The 24,681-nt window shown below is 38.4% G+C and overlaps 1 protein-coding gene across 1 annotated transcript; it reads left to right on the forward strand.

The window, feature by feature from the left end:
- Window positions 1–8,626: 8,626 nt before the first annotated feature.
- mccc2 (methylcrotonyl-CoA carboxylase subunit 2) lies at window positions 8,627–24,673 on the forward strand. Its single transcript, XM_084359235.1, has 17 exons — window positions 8,627–8,839; window positions 10,496–10,562; window positions 11,452–11,536; window positions 11,893–11,994; window positions 12,223–12,350; window positions 12,987–13,099; window positions 13,958–14,071; window positions 14,233–14,297; window positions 15,386–15,485; window positions 15,586–15,681; window positions 17,143–17,215; window positions 17,330–17,406; window positions 19,568–19,634; window positions 19,846–20,002; window positions 20,936–21,050; window positions 22,399–22,484; window positions 24,243–24,673. The coding sequence occupies exons 1-17, from the start codon at window positions 8,708–8,710 to the stop codon at window positions 24,358–24,360; spliced, it is 1,695 nt and encodes a 564-aa protein (XP_084215361.1). The 5' UTR covers window positions 8,627–8,707; the 3' UTR covers window positions 24,361–24,673.
- The last annotated feature ends 8 nt before the right edge of the window (window positions 24,674–24,681 follow it).

Consider the following 24,681-nt stretch of genomic DNA (forward strand, 5'->3'; position numbering starts at 1 on the left):
AGCCCACAACAACAACAATACAACAATAGAGTCAGTTTACTGTCATAGAAGAACCAGAAAATGTTCACGTTTGAGAAACCGGAAACAGAGAATTTTGACTCTTCTTAAAAATTAACTGATTATCAAATAGTTGCCAATTAATTTAATAGTTGAGAATCAATCAGTGTGACGTTCCCGTCATTTTTGTGTGTTCTTTGTTCTTGTGGTGTCTTTTTCATTGTTCTGTTCCCCTCCTGTGTTCCTGTGTTCCTGTGTTTCTGTGCTCCCGGTCTGCTTTCCCTCCAAACCTGCACTGCATCACCTTCGTTAGTCTGGCCCCGTCTCCACTGTTCTCCACAGCCTTTCAGCTCCTTCCCTGCCTGTTTCCCCTTCTCATTACCCTCAGGCACTCTACCTCACTCCACCAGCACCTCATCCCCCTCGTTAGTTTTGTTTGTATTTAAATCCTTTAGTTCAGTCTTTGTAGAGTCATCTGTTGTGTTTTCTGGTCCCTGCTGTTCTGTTGTGTTTGCCTGTTCCTGGAGTATATTCTGAATAAAACTTCATCCATCGATTTTCCGGCCTGCTGTCTTCTGCATTTGGGTCCCCATTCTTTGATTTCAGCATGACAATCAATTAGTCGATTAATCATTACAGCCGGCCCTGTACACACGTACACGGATATTTCTTAAAACAAATGTGTTTTGGCCTTCTGTACACACGTACAGACCACATTTTCTTGGATTTTGTTCACTTTATATTCAAGTGTGACACTGAGGAGTAACTCCACTTCAGTGTCAGTCCACACGTATGATTCTCCCCTGTGAGGCGCCATTGTTGTTGTTGTGCCATTTCCGGTTAAGACTTTGGGCCAACTTGGCCTTGTGGTAGAGGTTATATCACCACCTGTTGCTTTGGCGTGCACTTGACATCGTTTGACAGCCTGCGTTTGTGTTTTCATGTGGACAGAAGTTGGATGGGATTTTTCTTTAAACTGGAGGGAAAAAATTCATTTTTAAAAATACCTGTGTACTTGTGGACTAGGTCTTTGTCTGCATTCAAAAATGGGACAACTTGAACAATCCTTTATTAATTCAGTTTATAACTAACTCAACTAAAAACATTTTGTTTTAAAGTATCTTTTGACTCCTCTCTTCTTGCCTAGCTGAAGAAAATGACCTTGTGTTACCTCCATGGTGTTACAAGGTGCATCAAGAGGGATTTTATGTATCTTTGAAGAGTATCCATAGCATTTGATCATATATAGCAGAAATGAAAAAATAGGGTGTGAGCTGGGATGGACTTTGTGTGACACAGGAGTCCACTGGCTCCATCCTACATTTAGCATTAAAGGTTTTTCCATTGAGTTCTGGCTCTCTGTCACTGAAGGACATTAACACCTCTGTCTTGTGGCAAAACAAGCAGAACAACAGCTTCGAGTTCGTCCTTTGATTTGTTAACTTTTCAGCTCTGGACTACCGAAACACCCTATAGGTGCCCAAACATACTGTTGAACTTCTAAGTCAGTCACTTTATCTGCATTCACTGCAAACCTCTACCCAAACCTCTGTATTTAAAAAGGAATTGAATACAACAAGTAGTAGCAGTGGTGGATGTTATGGACAACACTAATATCACAATAATTATGTTATGTCCTCTTTTAAATATAGTGTTACAAACTTCTGGCCAAAAAAGCTTCAGATTTTGACTCGAACTGTGCGGCAGGCAGAGTCCATCATCCATATTAAGTGAGCTGGAAAACAAGAGTGTTTTAGTGGCATTTTAGTACATGCTGACAGGTCAACGCTAGTCTCTGTCTCACCTCCCATTGTGAACGTGCTGTGTTCACGCAGAGCACAGCGCTGGACTGCTGAAGTGGATTAAGTGATCTAAGTGAGGGCTGTGGAGGAGGACGCTCCACCATTACAGTGAATGATACTCCTGTTACAGCTCTCCAGCCGCCACTTCAAACAGCCAAAAGTGGGAGAGAAGGAGGAAAGGTGGGGATGCAATGTGGGAATGAGCCACCCTACTTCAACGTTTTTATATTAAGAGCACTTGCAGCTTGCAAATTGCCCACTTTCCTGACAGACATAGATTAAACAAACAGGCCACACAATAGCAAGATGGCTGTAGCTTGTATGTGATGCATCACATTGCTGGTAGATTTTTGGCTCACGAAGCTGCAAAGATTAGCATTAATTCACTTCCTTACCAGACTGAACACTCGGATGTCGAAAGTATGCATGTTCGTGATCACCGCTGTCACATTCGCTGCCCTTCCAACAACCTTCATGACCATGTTAGCGACCTCGCAGTCCGCTGGTATAATGTTTGCAAAGTGCCACTTTACAGAACCATTACAATACTCCACTAACTTCAGAGCACTGTCAGAATCGCTATTAATTAATTCACTTTTAGAGCACTGACAGCACACTTTGGAGTCCGCGGAAGAGGATTATACATGCAAAAGAGTGCATATTTACTACAGTTCAAAACAAAGTATGTGATGGAACAAGCATATAGTGTATAGACACATACGGTAAAAACTAATGTAATATATAAAAAAAATGCATTATTCGTATATGTCATACATATATTCATCATTTTGCTACAAAATAAAATGAATGCACATTGTGATACTACATAACATACTGTATACTAGTATGTTTTTTAAACATTTATTAATTAAAATATATTTTGCATATATTACTAGATAATATATTTATAATTTATATTATATGTATAATAATACATGGCAATATTGTATGAATAAATGTATGTATGAAAAACGGCAATCATTTTATATTCGCCAATATAGAGAGAATATATCATTTCATATATGTATTAATACATTGCAGGCAAATATAAGAATTAAAATGATGATATAAAGCATATGAAAATGACCCTAATTTCAAAGCTTGTGTCATAACAGTATTAAACTGATACAAATAATAATAATAAAAACTTAGTAATAGATAAGACCTACATATATGAAAAATATATTTTCATTGCTTAAAAGCACTGAACAAGAGTCTAAAGCTGTGCTAGCAGCTCTGTGAGGCTGTATTCAGGTGCTAATGTCAGCACGTTCACATGCCGATGTTAGCAGATTCACCATTACTGTTTAGATTAGATTAGAGAATTAGCACTAAATACAAAGTATAGCTGAAATATATGTCACCTGATGAATGCCATACAGAGAGTTAAGGGATCAACATTTTTTTTTTTACTAGTCATCCAATTCACAACGACAAAGTCAAAATCATGGTGGCGCTAGAGGAAAAGTCAGCAGGCTTCCTCCTCTGGGAATCATGAGTGTTTGTGCTAAATTCCATCAATCCATCTGTTGTTGTCACAGACATTAGCTGGCGAGCATTGCTAGAGACAAATATCATGTCGCTCTCCTACATGGTTAAACTGCATCCAAACACCAAATAAAACTCCTGCTGACTTTACTGAGGTCATAAGAAAAACTGCATCCTAACATCCTAAACGAACGTTTCAATATATTGATGCTCAAACATCTTTGAGCCAATTACGACATCAGCAGAGCTTTTTTTGCCCTCTGCGGACAGATTAAACCGCTCAATGAAAGTCTTCTTTCTTCTGGCACAGTCGTGGTTGCTAGGAGATTTTCTTTCTTTTTTTTTTTTTTGACAAAACCACACCACCTGATAACAGGAACGGGGTGGTTGGCTTTGATCATAAAACCTCAGCTGAACTTAAAATCATTGGTCGTCCTTTTGATGGGATACACAAAAGCCCAGGAGACAGCGGTGGATACGCTGCTGTGTATCTTCGGTCTTTTATTCCCTTAAAGGATACATTCTGCACAAAAGGAATAATTACTCCTGGAAACGCCAGGATTTTTTTCCCCCATCTAAATAAAGAGCGTAGATGAATTCCTATAACAGCTGACCAGCAGTAATGGGTAGCTTTTATACTCCTTTAGTACTAATAACTACTCGCTGTGAACAAGACATTACCAGAGAAACTGTGCTCTTAATAATTTCAGAAACCTAAATGCGACAGGATTTTTCCACATAGAGAAGCAGCAAATAAACAACTGACAAGCAACACAATAACTCAGAGTGACATTTTAAGGCATTAGAAGAGGGAATTTTGTTGCAGTGGGAGCATTTCTGGCCACTTATTCACATTTTTGGGACACGAGGATGAAAGTACATTTCTGTCAGTCCCTTTCGTCACCAAAAAATATGAAAGAAAGAAAATGAGGCCCTGATTGCTGCAAAAACGTGTCTCGTCATGTGAATAAAGATCCGTTCCTTTGGTATCTGGAGGGACAGGTTATGCTATGCTTCAGGATCTGCTTTAGTGTGTTATATCACAGTTAATGCACAAAGATCATAGTGTTCTCTTTTAAAGGCCTTGTATCACTTGTGGACTCACACAGATCTGTCCTTTTCATATCTGACTCACTAATTCCTCCCATTTTATCACTTTACCAGTGCTATCATGTCCGTGAAAGAGAGTGGACGAGGGTACACAAGGGAGCACGTCCATCGGTTTATCTGGTGGAGTAAATTTGACGAGATGAAAGATTTGTAAGGAGCTTTATACTTCGGAGCGATTCAAAAGGGACATTTCTCACAACAACTGATGCCGCTAACAATCCCTCGCCCTATTACAGGCTAGACTGATGATTAATTCATGTCTCCGCCATCTTAACGAGGTTGTGGCCGTTAGTGGGCGGGAGGGGGACGCACTCTGTGGCGCTTTGATTTCCTACATTCAAGGCCGTGTCACACATTAATGACTTCTTTGAGCTGAGAAACGAGCATCATTATCTCTTTTCAAAAAGGGAAGGATGGGAGATTTCAGCTCCGCTTGTAAAAAGACAGGGGAGGAATCATTTAGTGTGTGTATGTGTGTGTTTGTGTGTGTTTGTGTGTGTGTGTGTGTGTGTGTGTGTGTGTGTGTGTGTGTATGTGTGTGTTTGTGTGTCTGTGTGTGTGTGTGTGTGGGAGTAAGGGACTGACTGACACTTGAGCATTGCAACCTGCATTTGAGAGGAAGGATGGAAGATGCAGCTTTTCTGCGTACAGGTCAGCCCGAACAGCAATTAACACTGAAACAGGTTTCACTGAGTAGAATTAACCTGAGGTAAAATAAATAATAAAATTAAAAAAAATATTAAAAATATTTCATATCAAAAGATTTTATGTTCCAGTCCCATAAAGTTGGGGGACTTGCAAGAAACAGCGAAAAGTCGAGTGGTAAAAATCAATGAATTTTCTGAAATTTCCTGACTTTAGTCTGTGATTTGGATCAAGCTCCAAGAAAAGCTGGATACAACATTTCCCATAATGCAAGTGGGTAGCATCTTTATGAGACCCGTCAGCCTAGTAAATGCCCACGTCTATGTGTTAAATCTGAATTCAGATTGAGGAAGCTTTGAGATTTACAGACGGGCACCAAATTAAAGGAAAAAACCAACAGAACAGCAACAATGCACATTGGTACTGATTCTGAATGGTACCATTCGGTTTTAATGATGGTGTTCTCTCGTAGTTGTTTAAACATTCCTGGAAATGTATGTACTTGGCTGTTGTGGGCTCTAGGGCGGGCATAGAAGCTCCTAGCTCCGCAAATGAGCTGTCAATCAAACAGCTGTCTGTGTTCACGATCTTTGTTCACGATCGCAGGTTGTTTTTTTTTGCCATTTTGTTACCAAAGTGAAGTTGGGAATAAAAGAAGGGTTGTTGGAGTTTGCTGCACTACTGAAACACCCAGCCAATTCATAGGCGAGTTAGCAAAACTTTGTACATGCTAGTTTGTTAGCTTGTTTGTTTCTACAGAATCTCGTCACTGGAGGGGTCGGGCATCCAGGCCTGTATTGTTCTCATGGTGTACAGTACATCACACATGCACTCACCCACTTATCAAGAATATAATGAAGGATGACTCAACTGATTATATCACTTTTCGTTATTTCTATAAAGCAGCCTATGGGTTCTGCACGGCTTAACCCTCAAATATGCATTCATCTTTGTAAGGAGGGGTTTATGCGCTGCAGCCCCACTTTAGCACCCTCTCTGATCACATCCTGCATTGAAGTCCTCAATCGAATATGCACTGTTGACCACAATTTCCAACCCCACTGATGTCTTTCCCTTTGATCTAAATACAGATGTCACTTTAGTCGCTGTTTCTATTGAAATACTAGCCAGATGAGTATTCTTAGTGACTGACGCCGTCTGTGCCCCAACAATGAACCCTGTTTCAGAGTCACTCAGATCTTTTCCTCTCGCCTGCTCAGCATTATTATACAGATGATGATTGGATGTTAACTTTAGTGCACCTGTGTAGAGTAATTTGCATTTGTTATGTTTGTCCTCTGATTTATTCAGGTTTCTCCTTTAATTTGTTGCTTGTCCATGCACATATGCTGTGTAAAATGGACTAATTGCGCCTGTTAAAAGAGAGCAACCACGTGGCCAACTGCGTCAAGCAATAAAACACTAATATCAACCAAACAAAAAATACATTCAAGGACAATGCTCCCTGATACTGATACTTCTTGATGTTCTGAAAGATAAATCCCTCGTTTGACCCCTTTGATTATCCACAAATTTCATGAACACATGATAACCTGCTCTTCCTTTCTTTTTCATCCCACCCTGGTGTGCTTTTCAAACACTTTCCTGCACTCTACTCCCTGTAAGCAAAATATTTTATTTATTAATATTTTTTTTTTTTCACTTTTAAGAGGCTTTTCATACCTCTACATCTATTCTGTCACTTCAGCGCTGCGGCAGTTAGAAGGGCTCAAAGGTCACGGCAAAGTAGAGAGAGCTGGATGAGTGAGAGGGTTTGAGTTCACACAGAGAGTGGAGGATTGTATATTTCCTAAGAAAACAGGAGCAGCCATTTGAGTGGAGGTCATGGACATTTCTATGCATGCTGATAGAATAGGTGGAAGCGTTGGAGGAGAAAGGCCTCTTAAAACTAAATGAACTAAAAGCTCTTGGTTTGAATGCTCTTCAGCCCGTACTCTGCCAAATGTACTCTAGCTAGAATAAAGCACTCGGGTCAGATGGGGTGTTCGTTGAAGCTTTTAGGCTAACTCTGATTCCCACTTAAAACCAACTTTAGTTCCCATTTCTGAACGAGACAAGGCCATTTCTCTGCATCTGTGTACAGAGTTACTGTGGTGTGTTATACTTACATTTTCTTCTACACTTTTTAGACACTTGTGATTCAAGGTAAGTGGAGGCTATCTGCCTTCAAACACAGGTTATATGCAGTCAACTGTATATATATGTAAATGTAAATTTTTTTAAATTATAGCTATTATTTTTGAAGCTCCTGCCTTAGTGTCTGTTTAATACAATAAATCCTCTCTCTCTCTCTCTCTCTCTCTCTCTCTCTCTCTCTCTCTCTCACACACACAATGATGCTCTGACTTTGAGGGTGTAGTGTTTGTAAAATCCACATGATGGCAGCATGGATCTGAATAATGATCTGAACCTCTCTCTTTTGCTTGGCAGCTTAAAATGAACCACAAACTTTGGTTTACACTTCAATATGCTCTTAAAACATCACATTTTAATTGATCATTGAAATTTTAACTGATTTTTTTCCTTGGGTACTTATGCTGCGTATGAATATTAATGTTTTTGGGACAATGTGATGTTTGCACTTTTGAGCCAGGTACAGAGGTTGTACTCAGTGTTTTTTTTTTATTTACCATATTGACACACAAGTAAATGAACATTTGTAAACAGGGACTAGGAATAGATGTTGAGAGCATGACAGTGCCTCTGAACTAGTGGAATCTAACTATACATTAACTCATGTACTTTACCTAAGTACTGTTTTAAGGGACTTGTACTTTGTATTTTCACTTCTACGCCACTACATTTTAAAAGCCAGTATTGTACTTTTTACACCACTACATTTATTTGACAACATTAGTTGCTTTGTAAATGCAGATTATTAATACAAAACATATATCAACTGATAAATTATTATAGATATAGATTAAGATACCAAACAGTTTATAAAGTAGGCTAGCCCTAATTATATCAATTGCAACATTAGTGATGCTACATATTATTTATCACTTATCATAATCCAGTAAAATAATATTCTGAAATGGGGCCATTCTGCACATTTAATACTTATATCTATATATCTTGATGCCAATACTTTTGCTTAGGCTTAAATAGGATGTTGAATGCAAGACTCTTATTTGTAACAGTGTATTTATACACTGGTAATGCTGATTGTACTTTAACGCCACCAGTTTTACACATTAAAGCGTATTTACAGGTCTTAGGGAGTACTACTGCATATGTGAAAAAATATTATGAATTGATACTACTTTAAATACTACTACTTATAGTACTTGGCATATGTGGTAGTACTCTCCAAGACCTGTAAATACATGTTAATGTGTAAAATTGGTGGAAGATCTGAATGTCAATTTTGACTTAACTTGCTGTTGCATTGTTTCTTTTTTATTTTATAGACTTCTAATTATCTACTTCTTACTTATCTGTACTTATTTATGTTCTTGTGCTGCTGCAACACCTGGATTTTCCCTGTGGATCACCACAGCCTTTACCTTGTCTAACCTCCAACAGCAGGTGGCAGTATGGAGCTTCACTCCTACTGACATAACCCACTGAAGAAGACCACTGCTAGGTTAGCTAGCAAGCTAGCAAGGTGCACGTATAGTAAGTCAGACGTGAGCATCAAAATGCTTCTACGGACGGCCAGACCGTGGTTGGTCCGATGCAGGAGTCTGCCTCCGGCCTGCTCAAGGTCTTACTACGCCGATAAAGTAGCTCGACTCGGCTCGCAGCCGGATAAACAGTCTTCTGAATTTCAGGTAGGCTAGCCTGTTGCTAACCCTAGCTAGCCACACTGTAACGTTACAGTTGCTGCTAATGTCAACCTTCACTGTTATGCTAGTTAGGTTTGGTGGCTCACCTGACCAGAATAAGCAAGCTGAGGTTAACAGCTACTGTTGACAAGCGTTAAGACTAGTTTGTTTAGTCGCTAAACCACGCAGAGGCTAACATTAGCTAGTTCAGTGGCTGCAAGAGGTCAAAACCTTGAGTCTGCATTGTGCACAAGGTCTTAGCATCATCATACTAGTCTGACATGCATTTCTAGGAACAACTGTTTTCTTAACAGCAGGTTGACATAGGTAGACATCAACCAAGTCAAGTGAAATGTACTTTCCTTGTATGCATCCTCGCCTCAGTTAGTGCCTAAACAAGTAATCATTATTTTTAAGTGGTGAAACTTTTCATAACTGTGACATCTCAGGTGTAGGTATAAATTGGAGGAGTGGCAACCAGCAGGCCTATTGTACAGTGTGAACCCTTGTAAGAGTATAAACAGTGGCAATGATAAGTCAAAATAATTTAAATTAATGAGACTTTTTCGATGACCGGTTAGATATCAGATTGAGATTCAGACAACTTCATTAATCCCACCAATTTGTTTGAACAGCTTGCCAGGCACATATACCTGTAACATGTAGACACAAAAACAGATGAGTAATAAATGAAATGCAATATAATGAAATTAAATAAAATATGCCAAGGAGTTAATTGGAATAAAGGAATCTGTAATAAATAGAAGATGTTAATAAATAGTGACAAAATAGCATAGAATGCAAATTAGGTTGACTTTTTTATTAATGTCCAAGGTTTTGTTGCTTACGAGTATTACATTTAAATCATAATTCAACCGTTCAAATCACAAGGTGCATCGATGTCACTTGGTACATAGTGTCCACATTCAGTAACCGGCATCCATTTCTTATTTTTATCCTCACTGATGCAACCCCAAAAAATATCACTGGATGGCATCACAGACACATTTTCTATGTATTTCTAGCTGGGAGAGAGACACCAACATTAACATGTCTTTTAGGTGATCATGTCCTACATTAAATCAGTGTTATTGCAGCTGTGTTATTGACCTTTTTCATTTCCTCTTGAGAAATGCGGTTTGATGACGGAGCGCTGAGGGGGTTGTAAACTTTCTTTATTGCAAATAATCTAAGAGCTGACTCTAAGAATTAAATAAGCGCCATAATCATAACTTGTCCCATTTTGTAATGGGGGGAAAAAATCAGTCACAATGCTCGCCAACTCAGAGGTTGATTGGGTGTTATTACAAGTTTTTTTAATTTTTAATTTTCTTTATTAATCTGTTGAGTAGTTGTTGGCCTGATCGTGTGACAGGTCACTGTAAGGGCTGAATGGTGCGTTGAATAAATGGTATTTGTGGCATTAGCAGTAAACTATTACTACATAAATACACATAATTTTGTTGCCCAAAGCCTTAAAGCCGTCACTGTTTTATGTATATATGACTTTGAAACGTTCCTACCTGCCTGTATGGATTAAGTTACAGCCGCCTATTTTATTTCTGTCATCAGTTTCTTAATATGGTGCTTTGTCTGCCACAAATTGTCATCTTAAGAAACTACATATAGACAAACAATTGTGTTGTTGTTGTTGCTTTTCAGGAGAATTATGACCGAATGAAAGTTCTCGTTGATGAACTGAAAAACAGGACAGAGAAGATTAAACTGGGTAGGTGTTCCACTACACTCTGTGTTTTAATTCCAACATTGCAAATTAGTGTTCATGCAGTCTCGGTGATGAAAAACACTTTTACTTCCCCTACCTGTTCTAGTAAAACTGCTCCATGTCTTTATATATTAAGGATTTGAGGACTTGCTGTCAAGTGTGAATGTGCAAACTGGAAGTAACAATTAATTAGAGCTGCTCAATATTGGGAAAAACTGACACTGAGATATTTAGTTTTTCTGGGAATTTCCTCCAGATAACTTGAATAGCTCTGTTTGAAAATAATCAATCATGATAGAATGATGGCAGTGATTTTGTAGGGGAGTTCATTTGATCAAAGATACAAAGCACAGCCTGCTTGTTAGATCAACTGATCAAGAACGATCAATCAATGTTCATTGCGCGTGCCGAGCCTGCATGCCCCTCATAAGCACCAAACTCCCATGTCTCTGAGTTTTGCTTTTGTATTAAGAAGCGAGAAACTGGTAGCAATATGTTTTTAAGTTAATTTGCCTTATCTGACATTGTCCGTGCTGAAACAATATATTGTGCTGTTGTACAAATGATTAATGAAGGGTGAAAACTTCAAGCTGTCGCTGTGTCCAAACATTGCTCACACTTTTATTTACAGTAGATATCTCAGTGCTGATACTCATCTAACTTTGAGCATATTAAAGGGAATAACTACAGTGAGTTTTATGAAAGTTGATACTAAAGCACAATAAACATACACATTTTTTTAACATAGTTTAAATGTGTAGGATCCAAGTATGTGATTTGAATTTGGATCTACACTTTAACACATTGTAATAAGTTTAAAATCACACACTGGACTATGCAACGTGTTGCTTTTAACATTTTGTTAACATACTGTTTATTTGTATGAATCCAGGTGGGGGTGAAAAAGCCAGAAGACTTCATACCTCTCGTGGGAAACTGCTGCCTAGAGAGCGTATTGACAGACTGCTGGATCCAGGGTACAAACTTCTATTTCCTTCACTAGTTTTGACTTTTTCGTGGCTGACTCATACAGCACACAGCAGACCAGATGCTATAGATCTGTGGTGGTTTGACGTCATTACACAAACTATGGCGCAGGTATTTCTCATGACTGATTCTGACCACACTCCCCTGAACGCTGAGAACAGGGAAGCAGGATTGCCTCGCTTATCTTCCTGTTTACTATAGACTACTAAAATAATCCACAGTCAGGACACACTCAACTTTGAACATCTCAAGTGTAAAAGTGCAAACAATTCAAGCCAGGACATTTCTCCTCCACAGTTTAAAAGTCAGAGTATTACATGTTTTTTAAAATTTGGTTTTCTTGCAGGACCCCTTTCTTGGAATTCTCTCAGTTTGCAGCATACGAGTTGTACGGAAAAGAGGAAGTCCCCGCGGGCGGTATACTTACCGGGATTGGGCGGGTTTCAGGGTAAGCACCATTAAGTGATAATCTTTCGCAGTGTGAGATCTCACATATTTGAGAGCAAATATTTCTGCTAAAATAACACTGACTACAAAATTAAATTACATGGGGTGTTAATTTCATCGTTGTGCCTGGTAATTAGCTTTTTCTTTAATTTCCAAAGAGAATTCACTGCAGTACTCCAGGTGCACCTGATAATTTTCAATGTTTTCTTTCTTTTGTTATTTCTCACAGGGTGGAATGTGTTATTGTTGCAAATGATGCTACTGTCAAAGGGGGAACATACTACCCAGTGACAGTGAAGAAACACCTCCGTGCACAGGAAATAGCCCAGCAGAACCACCTGCCATGCATTTACTTGGGTGAGTTTTAGACTTATAGACTTAAATAAGTTTAGGGCTACAACTAATGGTTGTTTTCATTATTGATTGATCTGCTGATTATCTTCATGATTAATTAACTGCTCAGGCTATAAAGTCGAAAAAAAAAATGCTCATCAGTATTTCCCAGAGTGACATCACTACAAGTGTCCAAAATCAAAAGACTCTTAATTTACACAAAAGCTGCAAATCCTCACATTTAAGAAGCTGAGAAGAGAAAATGTTTGAAATGTTTGCTTGAAAAATGAATTAACTGATCGACTAATCAATTAATTGTTGAAGCTCTAAATATTTCATATGATCACCAGTAGAATTAAACATACAACAATGAAAGTCACTCAGGAGAAAAAATATATATTTTATATCTGTAAGTCTATAAAATGAACATACCAGAAATTGAAGGTCTCCTCTACATTTGTTCCAAAGTCAAAGAGCCCTTTGGGAAAAATCCATTTTTTTTTTCTTTTCGTCAGTGTAGTCTTGAGACATCCCAGAGGACCCTTGTTGAGGCTGCAGTTCATCATAAAAGTGGAGACTAGGTGTCTGTAATACAGCCCGAGTCTGAATGTTAATAATAATCATTGAGTTCTCTAAATATCGGCATGTTGACTCCTGCAGTGGACTCTGGAGGGGCCAATCTACCCAGACAGGCCGACGTCTTCCCAGACAGGGATCACTTTGGACGCATTTTCTACAACCAAGCCCGGCTGTCTTCAGAGGGACTATCACAGGTGATTTTACATGTTGAAAACACTTACAGTCGCGGGGAAACGGCTTCATAATTTGCTTGTTTTTCCGCAGCTTAGTGTTGTTATCTCGGATGGTTTATTTCTTGTATTTGAATTAACTTTGGGGTTGATTCATGGATTAGTTCCTCGAAGGAGAAAGGGTTGTCTGAAAAATTATACCAGAGAGAGCAGAGATGGTGATTGTAAATGAACTGCACTACTGTAGGTTATTCATCTTTTCATTGTCTGCTGGCAGCTAAAATCCATCTTGCTATTGACTGTTGAAGAAGAGACATCCTGTCTTTAGAAAGCAAAACAAAACGAGTCTGTTGTGTGAAGGAGCTGATAAATGATGTAGAGAAGTCAGGTCTCGCACTCGGTAGACCTAGAGGTGATAAACACAGCTGAATATATTCATACACCTTTAAACTGAATGCCCATTTATTCATGCTAATATTGTCTCTCCTAATGATTAAACTGATATATTATTCAAGGCTTTCCCATCTGCGGCATCTTTTTTTTGTCTAAAGGTTTTTTTTTTTCCCCTAGTCATATTTAGTATTACAGGCAGATTTACCGTTAGATTGCAGTATTACAAATTTACGAGTCTACTTTCCATTGCCCATTATATTTTTATTAATCTCATTGACAATTCACATCTTCATTCAAAAAGGTCCTGTCAGGACAGGCCCGCAATACTGCGTCAAATCAATACTTAATCTGAATTCTTTCTACAACCTTTGGAGTAAGTGGGTTTTATAATTTATAGTGTGCTGGTATTACAATCGTAGAAATCAGCTTCTTGTGATGGCAGAACTTTTGGATGTCCATTGTTCATATTAGACTCATTCGTCTTTCCAGATTGCTGTCGTAATGGGCTCCTGCACTGCTGGAGGAGCATATGTACCTGCCATGGCAGACGAGAGCATCATTGTGCGGAAGCAAGGAACCATCTTCTTGGGAGGACCTCCATTGGTTGGTTATATCTTCACAACAGCATGTCCTTTTTTGTCTATGTAATTTCATTCAGGCTGTACAGTAAATGGTGACACACTGTGCTAGCAGACACTACTTAATGTGATACTGTGTTTGTTATTTCTGTATAGTTGTGAGTATCCGTGCCTTTGTGTTTACAGGTCAAAGCTGCCACAGGGGAAGAAGTTTCGGCAGAAGACCTTGGTGGCGCTGATCTTCACTGCAAGTACGAAAAATAACAGTATTTCTCTTAACAACACGTGGTTGGGCTTCTGATCTCTGCTTTTAAAGAACTCATCAGTCTTTACAATCATTAGGCTGATGTACAGATGTACAGATTTTGTGACTCAACCCTAAAATCTGTGTAAGTTAGATCTTCTTTCGTGATAAAACAGGACTCTTTTTAGTCCAAAAACATAAACCAGAGTGGAGGAAGTGGAGGATTAATATCCTGTGGTGAATTTTCCAGTTGTGCTATTTACAAGCAGGGTGAGGAGGTTGTTTCCTCTGGTATAATGTGTAATTGTGTAATATCATAATCAATACTGTAGTAGGGATTTGTTTTCGTTTATTCATTTAGGTTCCCTTTTTACCACTACCAAGGTAGAATATTTTTCTTTTTGTGATCCACACAAGTAAAAAGCAAAGTAGAATATATTATATTGATTATATAGCCAGATATTATGTATCAATACCTGTCCTATTTGGAGAGGGGCTGGTGTTCTGTTCTATTAGAGTTTTTCAAACTCTTTTTTAAAAAAAGTTTTACTCGTTAAATCAACATTAGTTAACTTTTTAATATCTTAAACAGCTTCAACATCATGTTGATGGTACAGTGTACAGTGGTAAACTATTCCATATTCATGACTGTATGTTGCCTTGCATGTTTTTTTTCTTTAGAAGAAGTATTAACATGCACATCGCACCACAGCTATTGGAAATCAGCATTGATCAAAAGGAAGATATAAAGTTTTATGGCAGATCAAAATCTTTTTGATGTGTGAAAACCCGACTGGTATTGAAACAATGTTAATTTAGATGAATGTGTTTTTTACAGTAATCACTCCATCGGTGTAATTTGCTTTTCAGTTTACATAGATTTCAGTGTTTTTAAAACACAACATATCAAGCAGATTCGTTCTGCATTTACAAATGTAAATACTTCATTTTTTTGAGGAAAAAAAATGGTTTTGTGATTGATATCATAATTTGATTTTATTTAAATTGGAGAAACATATGCTGCTATCAGTGTTATTATTAGTAATGATTCTTGTGCTGTAATAATTTCACAGTGATTTGTTGCTCATTTTCCAGGAAATCTGGTGTAACGGATCACTACGCATTAGACGATAACCATGCACTCCATTTAGCAAGAAAGGCGGTGAGAAGCCTCAACTACAGGAAAAATATTGAGGTCAGTCCTCTGATGATATCCATTAACAATCGCTTTTTAATATCTAAAAAGTTGAGCCGTTCGTGCTTTCTGTTGACATTCAGTCTATTTTACCTTTTAGGTCACCACAGAACCTACAGAAGCCCCTCTCTACCCTGCAGATGAACTCTACGGCATAGTCGGAGATAACTTGAAACGCAACTTTGATGTCAGAGAGGTATGTTTCCTGTACGTTGTCTCAAAGGGGAAAAAGAAAAAAGAAAGGGAAGAAATGCTTTTTATATTTCCACAAGTTATTGAACAACACTCTAATATAGATCTGTCCAAGTGAGTGATGTGGGGCTTTGTGAAATGAATATTGTTCTGGTGGTGTAAGTGGCTTTTGAAAGCTTGATCAGCTACTACGTGGGACCACAGGATGGTCCTTTTAAAATCATTCTTTAGCTCTTGTTGTACAGCTGGTTAGATTTATTAAACATTTAAGGTGTGTCTAGCAGAGCATTGCCATTGATTAAACACCACAAAACAAGACTTATAGAACACAGACATATTTGCACTGTTTTACAATTAAGATTTATGAATAAAACAAATGAATCTGGCTTTCACAGGTTCAGACTGAACTGTAAACAACTGTCAGGTTTCTCTAGCAGGAGCTCAGTCGATAATGTACCGCCTGCATCAATCACTTTGTATTTGCTCTCTCTGGCAGGGCTTGCCAGATGTTCTCATTTGGTTTAAAGCCCCTGCCTTTGATCCTTGATGTAGACCCAGGAGCAAGAATTACTGCTAACTCAAGAGATGTCAAAGTGTTTGTAGTGTTGAACAGTATTGGCAGTCCATTTAAGATGCAGGATCAACTTGCTGCTCCGTGTTTACAGGAGTTTTTCCAACTCTAATCGACTTTTCAGCACAAACAACCATTACATCACTTAAGTAAAACATGTTTAAATTGTATATTAAATTGTACATCTCGCTGTATCTCTCTCTTGCACTGGGTAACTTATTCTTTAAATACCATGAACATTCTGGTTTATAAGAAGCACACTCACTCTTAAATTAAACAAATAAATGATTTGCCTACAGTTAATACTTTAATTGCCAGGTACTTTATGATAAACACCTGAGTGCTGTCAATCTCACCTACTGCTTCTGCCCTAGCTGACTCTGCCACAGCGGCATGTTGGCTGCTGTCCTCCTCCTACGTCTCTCTCTTTATAAGTACAGTTATTCCTTCCTGACCCTCCCTTGCTGCTTCAGCTGCCACAGCAACGCTGGTTGAGGCCTTAAAACATTAAAAGAATTTAATTGGATAACTAATCTCCCTGGTCGGACTGTTCAGCGTTCCCACGTGTGTTTGCTTAAGTTTCTAGGCACGCTGTTTTTTCCTAATACCTCTGGTCCAGATTGTCTGTGCGCCATCTCAGAACGAGCCCTTTTGAGTCTTTTTTTTCAATAATCTATTCATCTGCACTGAGGAAGCAAACATTTACTGTCAGAGTTAAAGAATTAAAATTAATGTTACCCTCTTGCTCGAGCAGTCAATGTTGACTAGCAGCTATATACAGTGTGCTAACTTTAACTTATAGCTAACCAAACAAACACCGTAAACTTGTAGTGCAAGTCTTGCCTATTTTCTGCATTATTGGCTTTTACAACTCTCCTCATTATTTGATTGCAGGTCATCGCCAGAATTGTAGATGGCAGTAAATTTGATGAGTTCAAGGCTTTCTATGGAGACACACTCGTCACAGGTATGAAAAATAACATTTTTTCCCATTTCTTCAACCCATGAAATGTATGTTGTTGTTGTTTTCTCATGGAGTCTCCCAACCTTACTGTTTAACTTTCAATATGTTCCTGTTCAGGATTTTCAAGAATATTTGGTTACCCTGTCGGAATCATTGGCAACAACGGAGTCTTGTTTTCAGAGTCAGCAAAAAAGGTAAGTATAGTTTGTACCCAGAGATGACTGAAACAGTTGAACTACATTTTCTCCAAAGAATGGATATAGATTTCTGAAGTCCTTTCAGAGTATCTCCAGGGTGTTAATAGAAAACCTAGTATATCCTTGGCTTCACAAACGTTTAGACTCATGGTACATCTTCCATTCCGTGATATTGAACAGACAGGCAACAGGTGTGAAGTGTTTAAAGCTAAGCCTCACAATCATGTCGAATTTCCAAAAGAATAAGCATTGTACTGGCAGTGTGTCTCTCAACTCTCTTAAATGTCAAGGACTTGAACACAATACTGCAGCATAGTATTTTCCACAGAGATTTGCCGCTTACAACACTGACTACCAATATTACTCTCTGGAGGGAGCTTCAGTCTTCATAGATGGTTTGTACTGACCTTTCACAGTCAAGGCGCCGAGTTTCTCTCGTACAATAAGCTCTGAAATTGCACTTGTCTGGGCCATCTCATGAGTGCTCTGATGAATGGCATTGTAATAACATAGCATTTAGAAACCATGGACAAGAGACAATCATAATTTTCATTCAATATAATTCACTTAATTTGCAAGCCAATCGGCCGTGAAGAGAGCTGAACTTTGCACAGGCTTAGGAAAGATGAGGAGCTGAATTTGTGATTATGGACTAATACGTTTTTCGAACACATTTTGAATTAGATTACAGGCCTGACCTGGAGAAAAAAAAAAAAAGGTTTATTTGATTCAGTTTTTCTGTGAGGTCTCAATATGACAGCACGTGCGTCGGGTATCGCATCAGTGTAATTACAGTCAATAGGCACTGATACAGTGCTTCAGACAGACACAGATGTGGAACAGACATGCTCAGAGAGCATATCCAAGAAAAATCAATACAGCACCTGCATTTAGAGAGAGGTTTTTGAGACACGCTGTCATTCCTAAAGACATGCCTGGGCTTTATTATGCTAACAGTTAAATTGCTAAAAGCTTCTCCCCAGGTGTTTGTGAAAGGCAACAGACAGATTAAATTCTTGTTGTCGAGCACCAAAACTGCTGGATCATTTTTCACCAAGTGACAGTTTCTAATAGGCAGACGTCTTTCACACTGTCTGCAACTTCTGTTTGGGCTTTGCTGAAAGAAAGCCAGCAGAGGTAACTGCCAAAATAAGGAAAACACCTGAGTAATTTAGCAATACAAAGTATATGGAAATGAGGTGTCTCCATGGCGTTAGCAGTCCTTTTGTGCTTGTTTTTCTTTGCAATAGCTCCTGGCAGCTGTGTTGTGCAGCACATTTTTTCTGGCAAGGCTGGAGGCCGCTCGGCTCCTTCGTATTCAAAGTAAAATCTAGCAAACACAAAAGCCAATGTGAAACCTGATGACCTCCCTCACACCTTGATAAGATTAATAAAGTTCGGTCTTGACTGGTCTTGACTCACATAAAGGTGAGGACAACAGCTCACGGAAACGCATAATGAATAATTTGTTGAACATGAAGCATTTGTTTCGTATCCAGTGGAGCTGCAATCACTAGTCAACCAATTAGAAGAAAAGAAAAAGACAATAAATCACCAACTTACCAACTTGATGACTGATAAATCTTTTCAGTCGGTTTTCAAGCAGAAATGTCAAACATTTGCTGGTGCCAGCTTCTTAAATGTGAGGATTTGCTGCCAAATGAACAGTCTTTGGGGTTTGGACTGACAAGAGAGTCCCTTTCAGCTCTGGGAAATTGCGATAAGCAATTTTTACACTTTTGGCCATTTTGTAGACTAAATGATTAATCACATAATCCGAAAAATTAAACGACAGATAAAAAACATAATCATTAGTTGCAGCCTTTTCATCCAGCTCCTTAAGATTATTCCAGCCTCCAATTATGGTCCAGATGGTACATTTTGTGTCACAGTTCAGCATCTACACTTGTGTGCTTTCATTATATTGTATATTAGTTATTTATACATTACATATTGAGTCTGCATTCTCTGTTAATGATTGATTTCCAGGTGTTATTGCTGTTCATATCTTTGGGTACCTAGAAAAACAAATCGGTTACAGTTTTCTCATTATATATCGGGTGGTACTAACACGTGTCTGTGCATTTTGTCCTCTGGGCAGTTTGTCTGCAGCAGTGAGAATATACTAGATTCAATAAATATTTTAATTCGTTTACAGGGGACGCATTTCATCGAGTTATGCTGCCAACGAAACATCCCACTTATTTTTCTCCAAAACATAACAGGTCAGTGGGGATTATTGACATCTGAGATTCTGTTCTGTTGCTGTAGATTTACTTTCTCTTCCTATTACTCCATCGCCTCAGTTCAGAGTAAACAAAATAATTTTATATATAATTTTTATATGAGGCTATTTATTAGTTTTTATGTGCCTCCCTATAGGTTAGAAAACACAGAGTTTTTATTTGCAATCTCTCCTCTTCATCTGCATCTTAGGCTTCATGGTGGGTAGAGAGTATGAAGCCGGAGGTATCGCCAAAGATGGAGCCAAGATGGTGACTGCAGTTGCCTGTGCAAATGTACCCAAGATGACTGTTATCATCGGGGGCTCCTATGGTGCAGGAAACTACGGCATGTGCGGCAGAGCCTACAGGTATGATGGAGTTAATGAGTCTTCTGGGCTGAATAAAAAGACGACAGCGGTGGCATCACAAGTAGAAGCCTGGCCAAGACCTGTTACATAAATATGATCATTAGCTGTGTCTGAGTTGTTAGTGCATAATTTAAGTGCACAGAGTGTACCGTCCTGTTCAGTATGCAGAATAATATGCATCAGAGATTTTTACATTTAGGAGAAAGTAAAAGCATAAAAAGAGGCTTTCAGAGGCAAATCTTTATTCAATGCTAAAAGACATTTTATAATTTAGCCATGCATTTTAATTAGAATTTCCTCACACTACCAACCAGCCCTCGTCGCTTCATTGTTTGTTTTCTTTAGATAACGTCCCCCGACATTATTGCTTCTCTGGGAATGATAAGACATTCCACTGATTTATGTGGACTCGTATAACATTGTCAAACTCACGATGGACAGTGAAAAAAAGCATTAATATCGAGGTGGCAGAACCACAGATAATTATTATTATTAGTTGTTTTTTTTAACATTTCTAAACCGATTTTGCCTCAAATGACAACTCCATACACAGTTTATCAAGACATGTAAACCCAAAGTTACCCCTGTTATGTATTTTTGTTTCGCATTGTGAACACTTAAATAGAAATAGTAAGATTTGCATATATTAAATAAAATGGCTTAGAGACGAGCTATATGTTTTCATATTGAAGGATTGAATTAATGTAAATCTTCCTTATCTTTGTCTCACTTAACTCTCTCTCGTTGTTCTCAATTTAAATACATTTAGAAATCTAGTGGCAAGAAACGCAGGTGATTCAGCTTGTTGGAAAATGTATGCTAGTTCATTAATGTAGATTTGTTTTTGGTTTTGATCTTCTTAATTGTTCGTCTGTGACTATTCTGGCTTGGCAAGAGCAACGAAATTGACGTTTCCTTATTTTCCTCTCACAGCCCTCGATTTTTGTACATGTGGCCAAACTCCAGAATCTCTGTAATGGGTGGTGAGCAGGCAGCCACTGTCCTGGCCACCATTACCAAGGATCAGAGGGCACGCGAGGGAAAGGAGGTAATGATTCACATTAATCATCCCATTTGCGCTTCGCTGAAAAGGCTTAAATTAGCTTTGGTGCATTTTCTGCCAAAATCATAAACATTATGAAAGATACTTCTCTCTCAGCAGGGCTCTGATATGATACTTGTACAAGGATACAATTATATCAGTGTTAAGTGTTACAGTGGCAGCTTGTGCTGAATAGTGCAGTCATCAAATGGCTGTAATTAAATAGTGTCAGGTATGCTGTTATGGGTCTATTAAGAGTGCATTAATAGCTTCAGAATGACATCAACGCCTTGGTGGCAGGCGTTTCAATCAGTGTTGAAGATAGTTTAACTAAGTGTGGCACTATAATGACTGAAAGGGTAGAAAAAAAAAACATTAGTTAATCTAGTAAACTAGTGCTTAGGTGGAAAAATGGCCTATTCAAAGAGCAAAATGCAAAAATACTATATAATCTTGCATAATTTCTAAGTTTCTGGCTTTCAAAACAGTTATAAACTATATATTGATGGATTTGATATGCTACATGATGCATCAATCATTCGGAGGCTGGCGTGTAAGTGATTCAGGAGAGAGGAGAAAGAAGAGAGAGTGGGTCACTTGTCTACATGATCTCTCATTGGCTATTGTAGGATTAAGGGTGGGCATGCTTTGTTTGAACAAGATCCAGGCATCAGTACTTTGCAAAAAACTGAAACACAAAATTTTGAATTTAAGTAGACAGGTCCCATCCTTCTTCCTCCTGCCAATACATCAACTTGACTTGTCTCAGTAAAACAGCAGTTGGAGTGTGTTTGTCCTCTGTAATGTAATGGAAGATGGTTTGGCTTAGCCAATACAGCAGTAAGATGAGCTGTCTAGGACTGTCAGCCTCCTCCCACACCTCCCCAACCTTGTTATTAGATCAGGACATGATGGAGAGGGAAAAATGAATAAATTGGACCTCAAGTTTTTGCCAACTTTCATTCAAACACAGACCTCTGACCCATGATATCACTCTTCTAGTTGCTGCTACCCACAGGCTAATGCATAAAAGTGGCTTATTATGATGGACACTGTTCGCTTGTCACCCCAAATCACATCTGATTGAATAAATGTATGTATACACCCCCAGGTTCAGGATGAGTCATGAAGAATATTGTAACGTTGAGTGTTTTTGATTTTAAAATACTCAAAATAGTTTTTATCCTGTACTTATTATTTATCAAGGGGCTGTCTGAATAATGGACGCTGTGACTCAGGTTTAGGAAAGTGTATTTTTCACTGTGGTTTTAACCAACATAAAGTGTAACAGCAATCTCAGAACCCATCCGCTGTTGTCTGATGACCATCTTTTGTTTTAACATTTTATTCACAGTTCACTGCAGAACAAGAGGCCGCCATGAAGGAACCCATAGTGCGCCGGTTTGAAGAGGAAGGCAGTCCATACTACTCCAGTGCTAGGTGAGGACATATCATACTGTATGTCACAACCTGGTGTGTCTTAAATGATATACCGACACTATTAAAGTAAGAAGTTTAATACTATGTCTGAGAGAAGATGTTCCTTGTGGAACAACAATATAGGGCAGAGGTTTTCTACCAACAGGCCATCAGTCTGTGTCTCTGATTTATTTTTAACTCATTTCAATAAATCATGTGATCCTGCCTTTCCAAGCACTGAGAAACCACAACAATGACTCTTCATGCATGAGGATGATGCTGTGATGTGTTTCAAGTGTATTTCTTTTCCATTAGATGTCCTGTTGTTCTGTCAATATGCTCTTCATTCAGTCCTGTGGTCTGTTTTTTATGGTGTTTGTTAGTAGAGCAAACATTAGATGATGGAGTTCTTACAAACAAAATACGCATTTCAAATATTGAAATTAGTCAGAATTATTTAACTGCAGGCCCTTGCTGAGGCTGAAAATGTCTTTTTCAGGAGTATGCTGGCCAACATAAGTAATAAAACAAGAAAAATCCTGCTAGTTCAGCCATGATCTTGCAAATGACTTAATGAGGCTATTTACACATTTATTGTAGAGATACTGGCATGAGATAAAGATACTGATGTGTTTTGTGAGATGGATAAAAACTGTTGATGACTTCATTGAATCAACAGAATTTGGCTGTGTTGACCACCAGTTGTGGTCCCACTGAAGACACCGGCTATTCATAATTATCAGCAAAGTATTTGTTTCAAACTTTAGCCCTGGTGTCCTGTTAGAATTTATTATGTAAATGATTTGTATCGAATTTCTTGCTGGCCGTCAATGCACATAGATGGATGCCTGAAAACTATAATAATAAATACAGTAGAGTGAAACCTCGGCCGAGGCCCAACAGTCCCCTTTAATTCAATCAAGCCCAATCGAATATCAAACTCGATAGCTGTGTATCGCTCTTAATTTCAAACCACCCATAACTGCCTAACCATAATTTACAGTGGCAAATCCCTCCTAACTCAAATGGTGTTATTGTGGCGCCGCTGATATAAAAACAACTGGATTGTTTCCGCTTTCCTCAGAGTCTTAAATACCAATGTTATGAGACAGAACGTGAGTTTATTCAATAATTAGTTTATATTAGAAATGGATTGCCTGTTAACTTTTCTTTTCTCAGGTGACCACGCGCCAGATTGCAGACAAAGTTATTAAGCGATGGAACCAATGTAAACACAGATGTTTCATTATTTTATATCCATTACATTGTGCAATCAATATTTACTTCATGATATGTTGAAGCAGAAAACTTGTCTGTTGCCAGTTTAAGCTCTCCAGATGTGTAACGGCCAACCTTTAGGACAGAACAATGTAGATCTCCGTTGTGATGTGGCAGAACAACAAAAACGTCGAAAAACAACCTATTTCGCAATGTTAAAGAAATAGAGAGAAAATTCCTGCATGTTAATGGGGTCTATTCTGGGCTGAGACACCTCTTCCATCCAAGTTTTGTTGAAATCCGTTCAGTAATCCTGCTGACAAACCAACCAACAAATAAAGAGACAGACAAACAAACAGACACGGGTGAAAATAACCTCCTTGGCTGAGGTAACAAAAGAAAATGAATTTGTGATGTATTTTGATATACCTTTGATGAGCGAGGGACTTATTGAGAGAGAGGAATACAAACTCTTGATATGAGACTCGCACAAACACTGCAAGAAGCATCAGATGAGTGAGGTGTGATGCACTTTCATCCATTTCTTTATTTATTTTACAGACTGTGGGATGACGGGATTATTGATCCTGCTGATACTCGTCTGGTTTTGGGACTGAGCCTCAGTGCCGCACTGAATGCACCAACGAAGAAGACACGTTTTGGAGTGTTCAGGATGTAGAGCCCTCACACCTTCCTGTCAAGAGCTGGACGTGTACTGTAATTATACTAGTTTTTGTAGATTTACTTGTGAGTTGAAACAAACACAGAAAAAAAAAAAGAAGAAAAATCACTAAAGTAGAATCACACAACGTTGGATCCATGTGATCGGATGGTGATGGTGTGCTGTCGTTGTGGGACATTTCCACTAATAAGTTGTGCCTTAACTGTTACTATTCCAGTGTGAATGCAAACGATTTCCTTCCTCTCTTTGATGGATTGGGTTTTTTATTAAATACTGTAAATGTTGAATCATAAAAATGTGGAACATAAAAGTGCTGTC

The sequence above is a fragment of the Pagrus pagrus genome, assembly GCF_965226575.1.
Source record: "Pagrus pagrus genome assembly, chromosome: 8".
NCBI lineage: Eukaryota > Metazoa > Chordata > Actinopteri > Spariformes > Sparidae > Pagrus > Pagrus pagrus.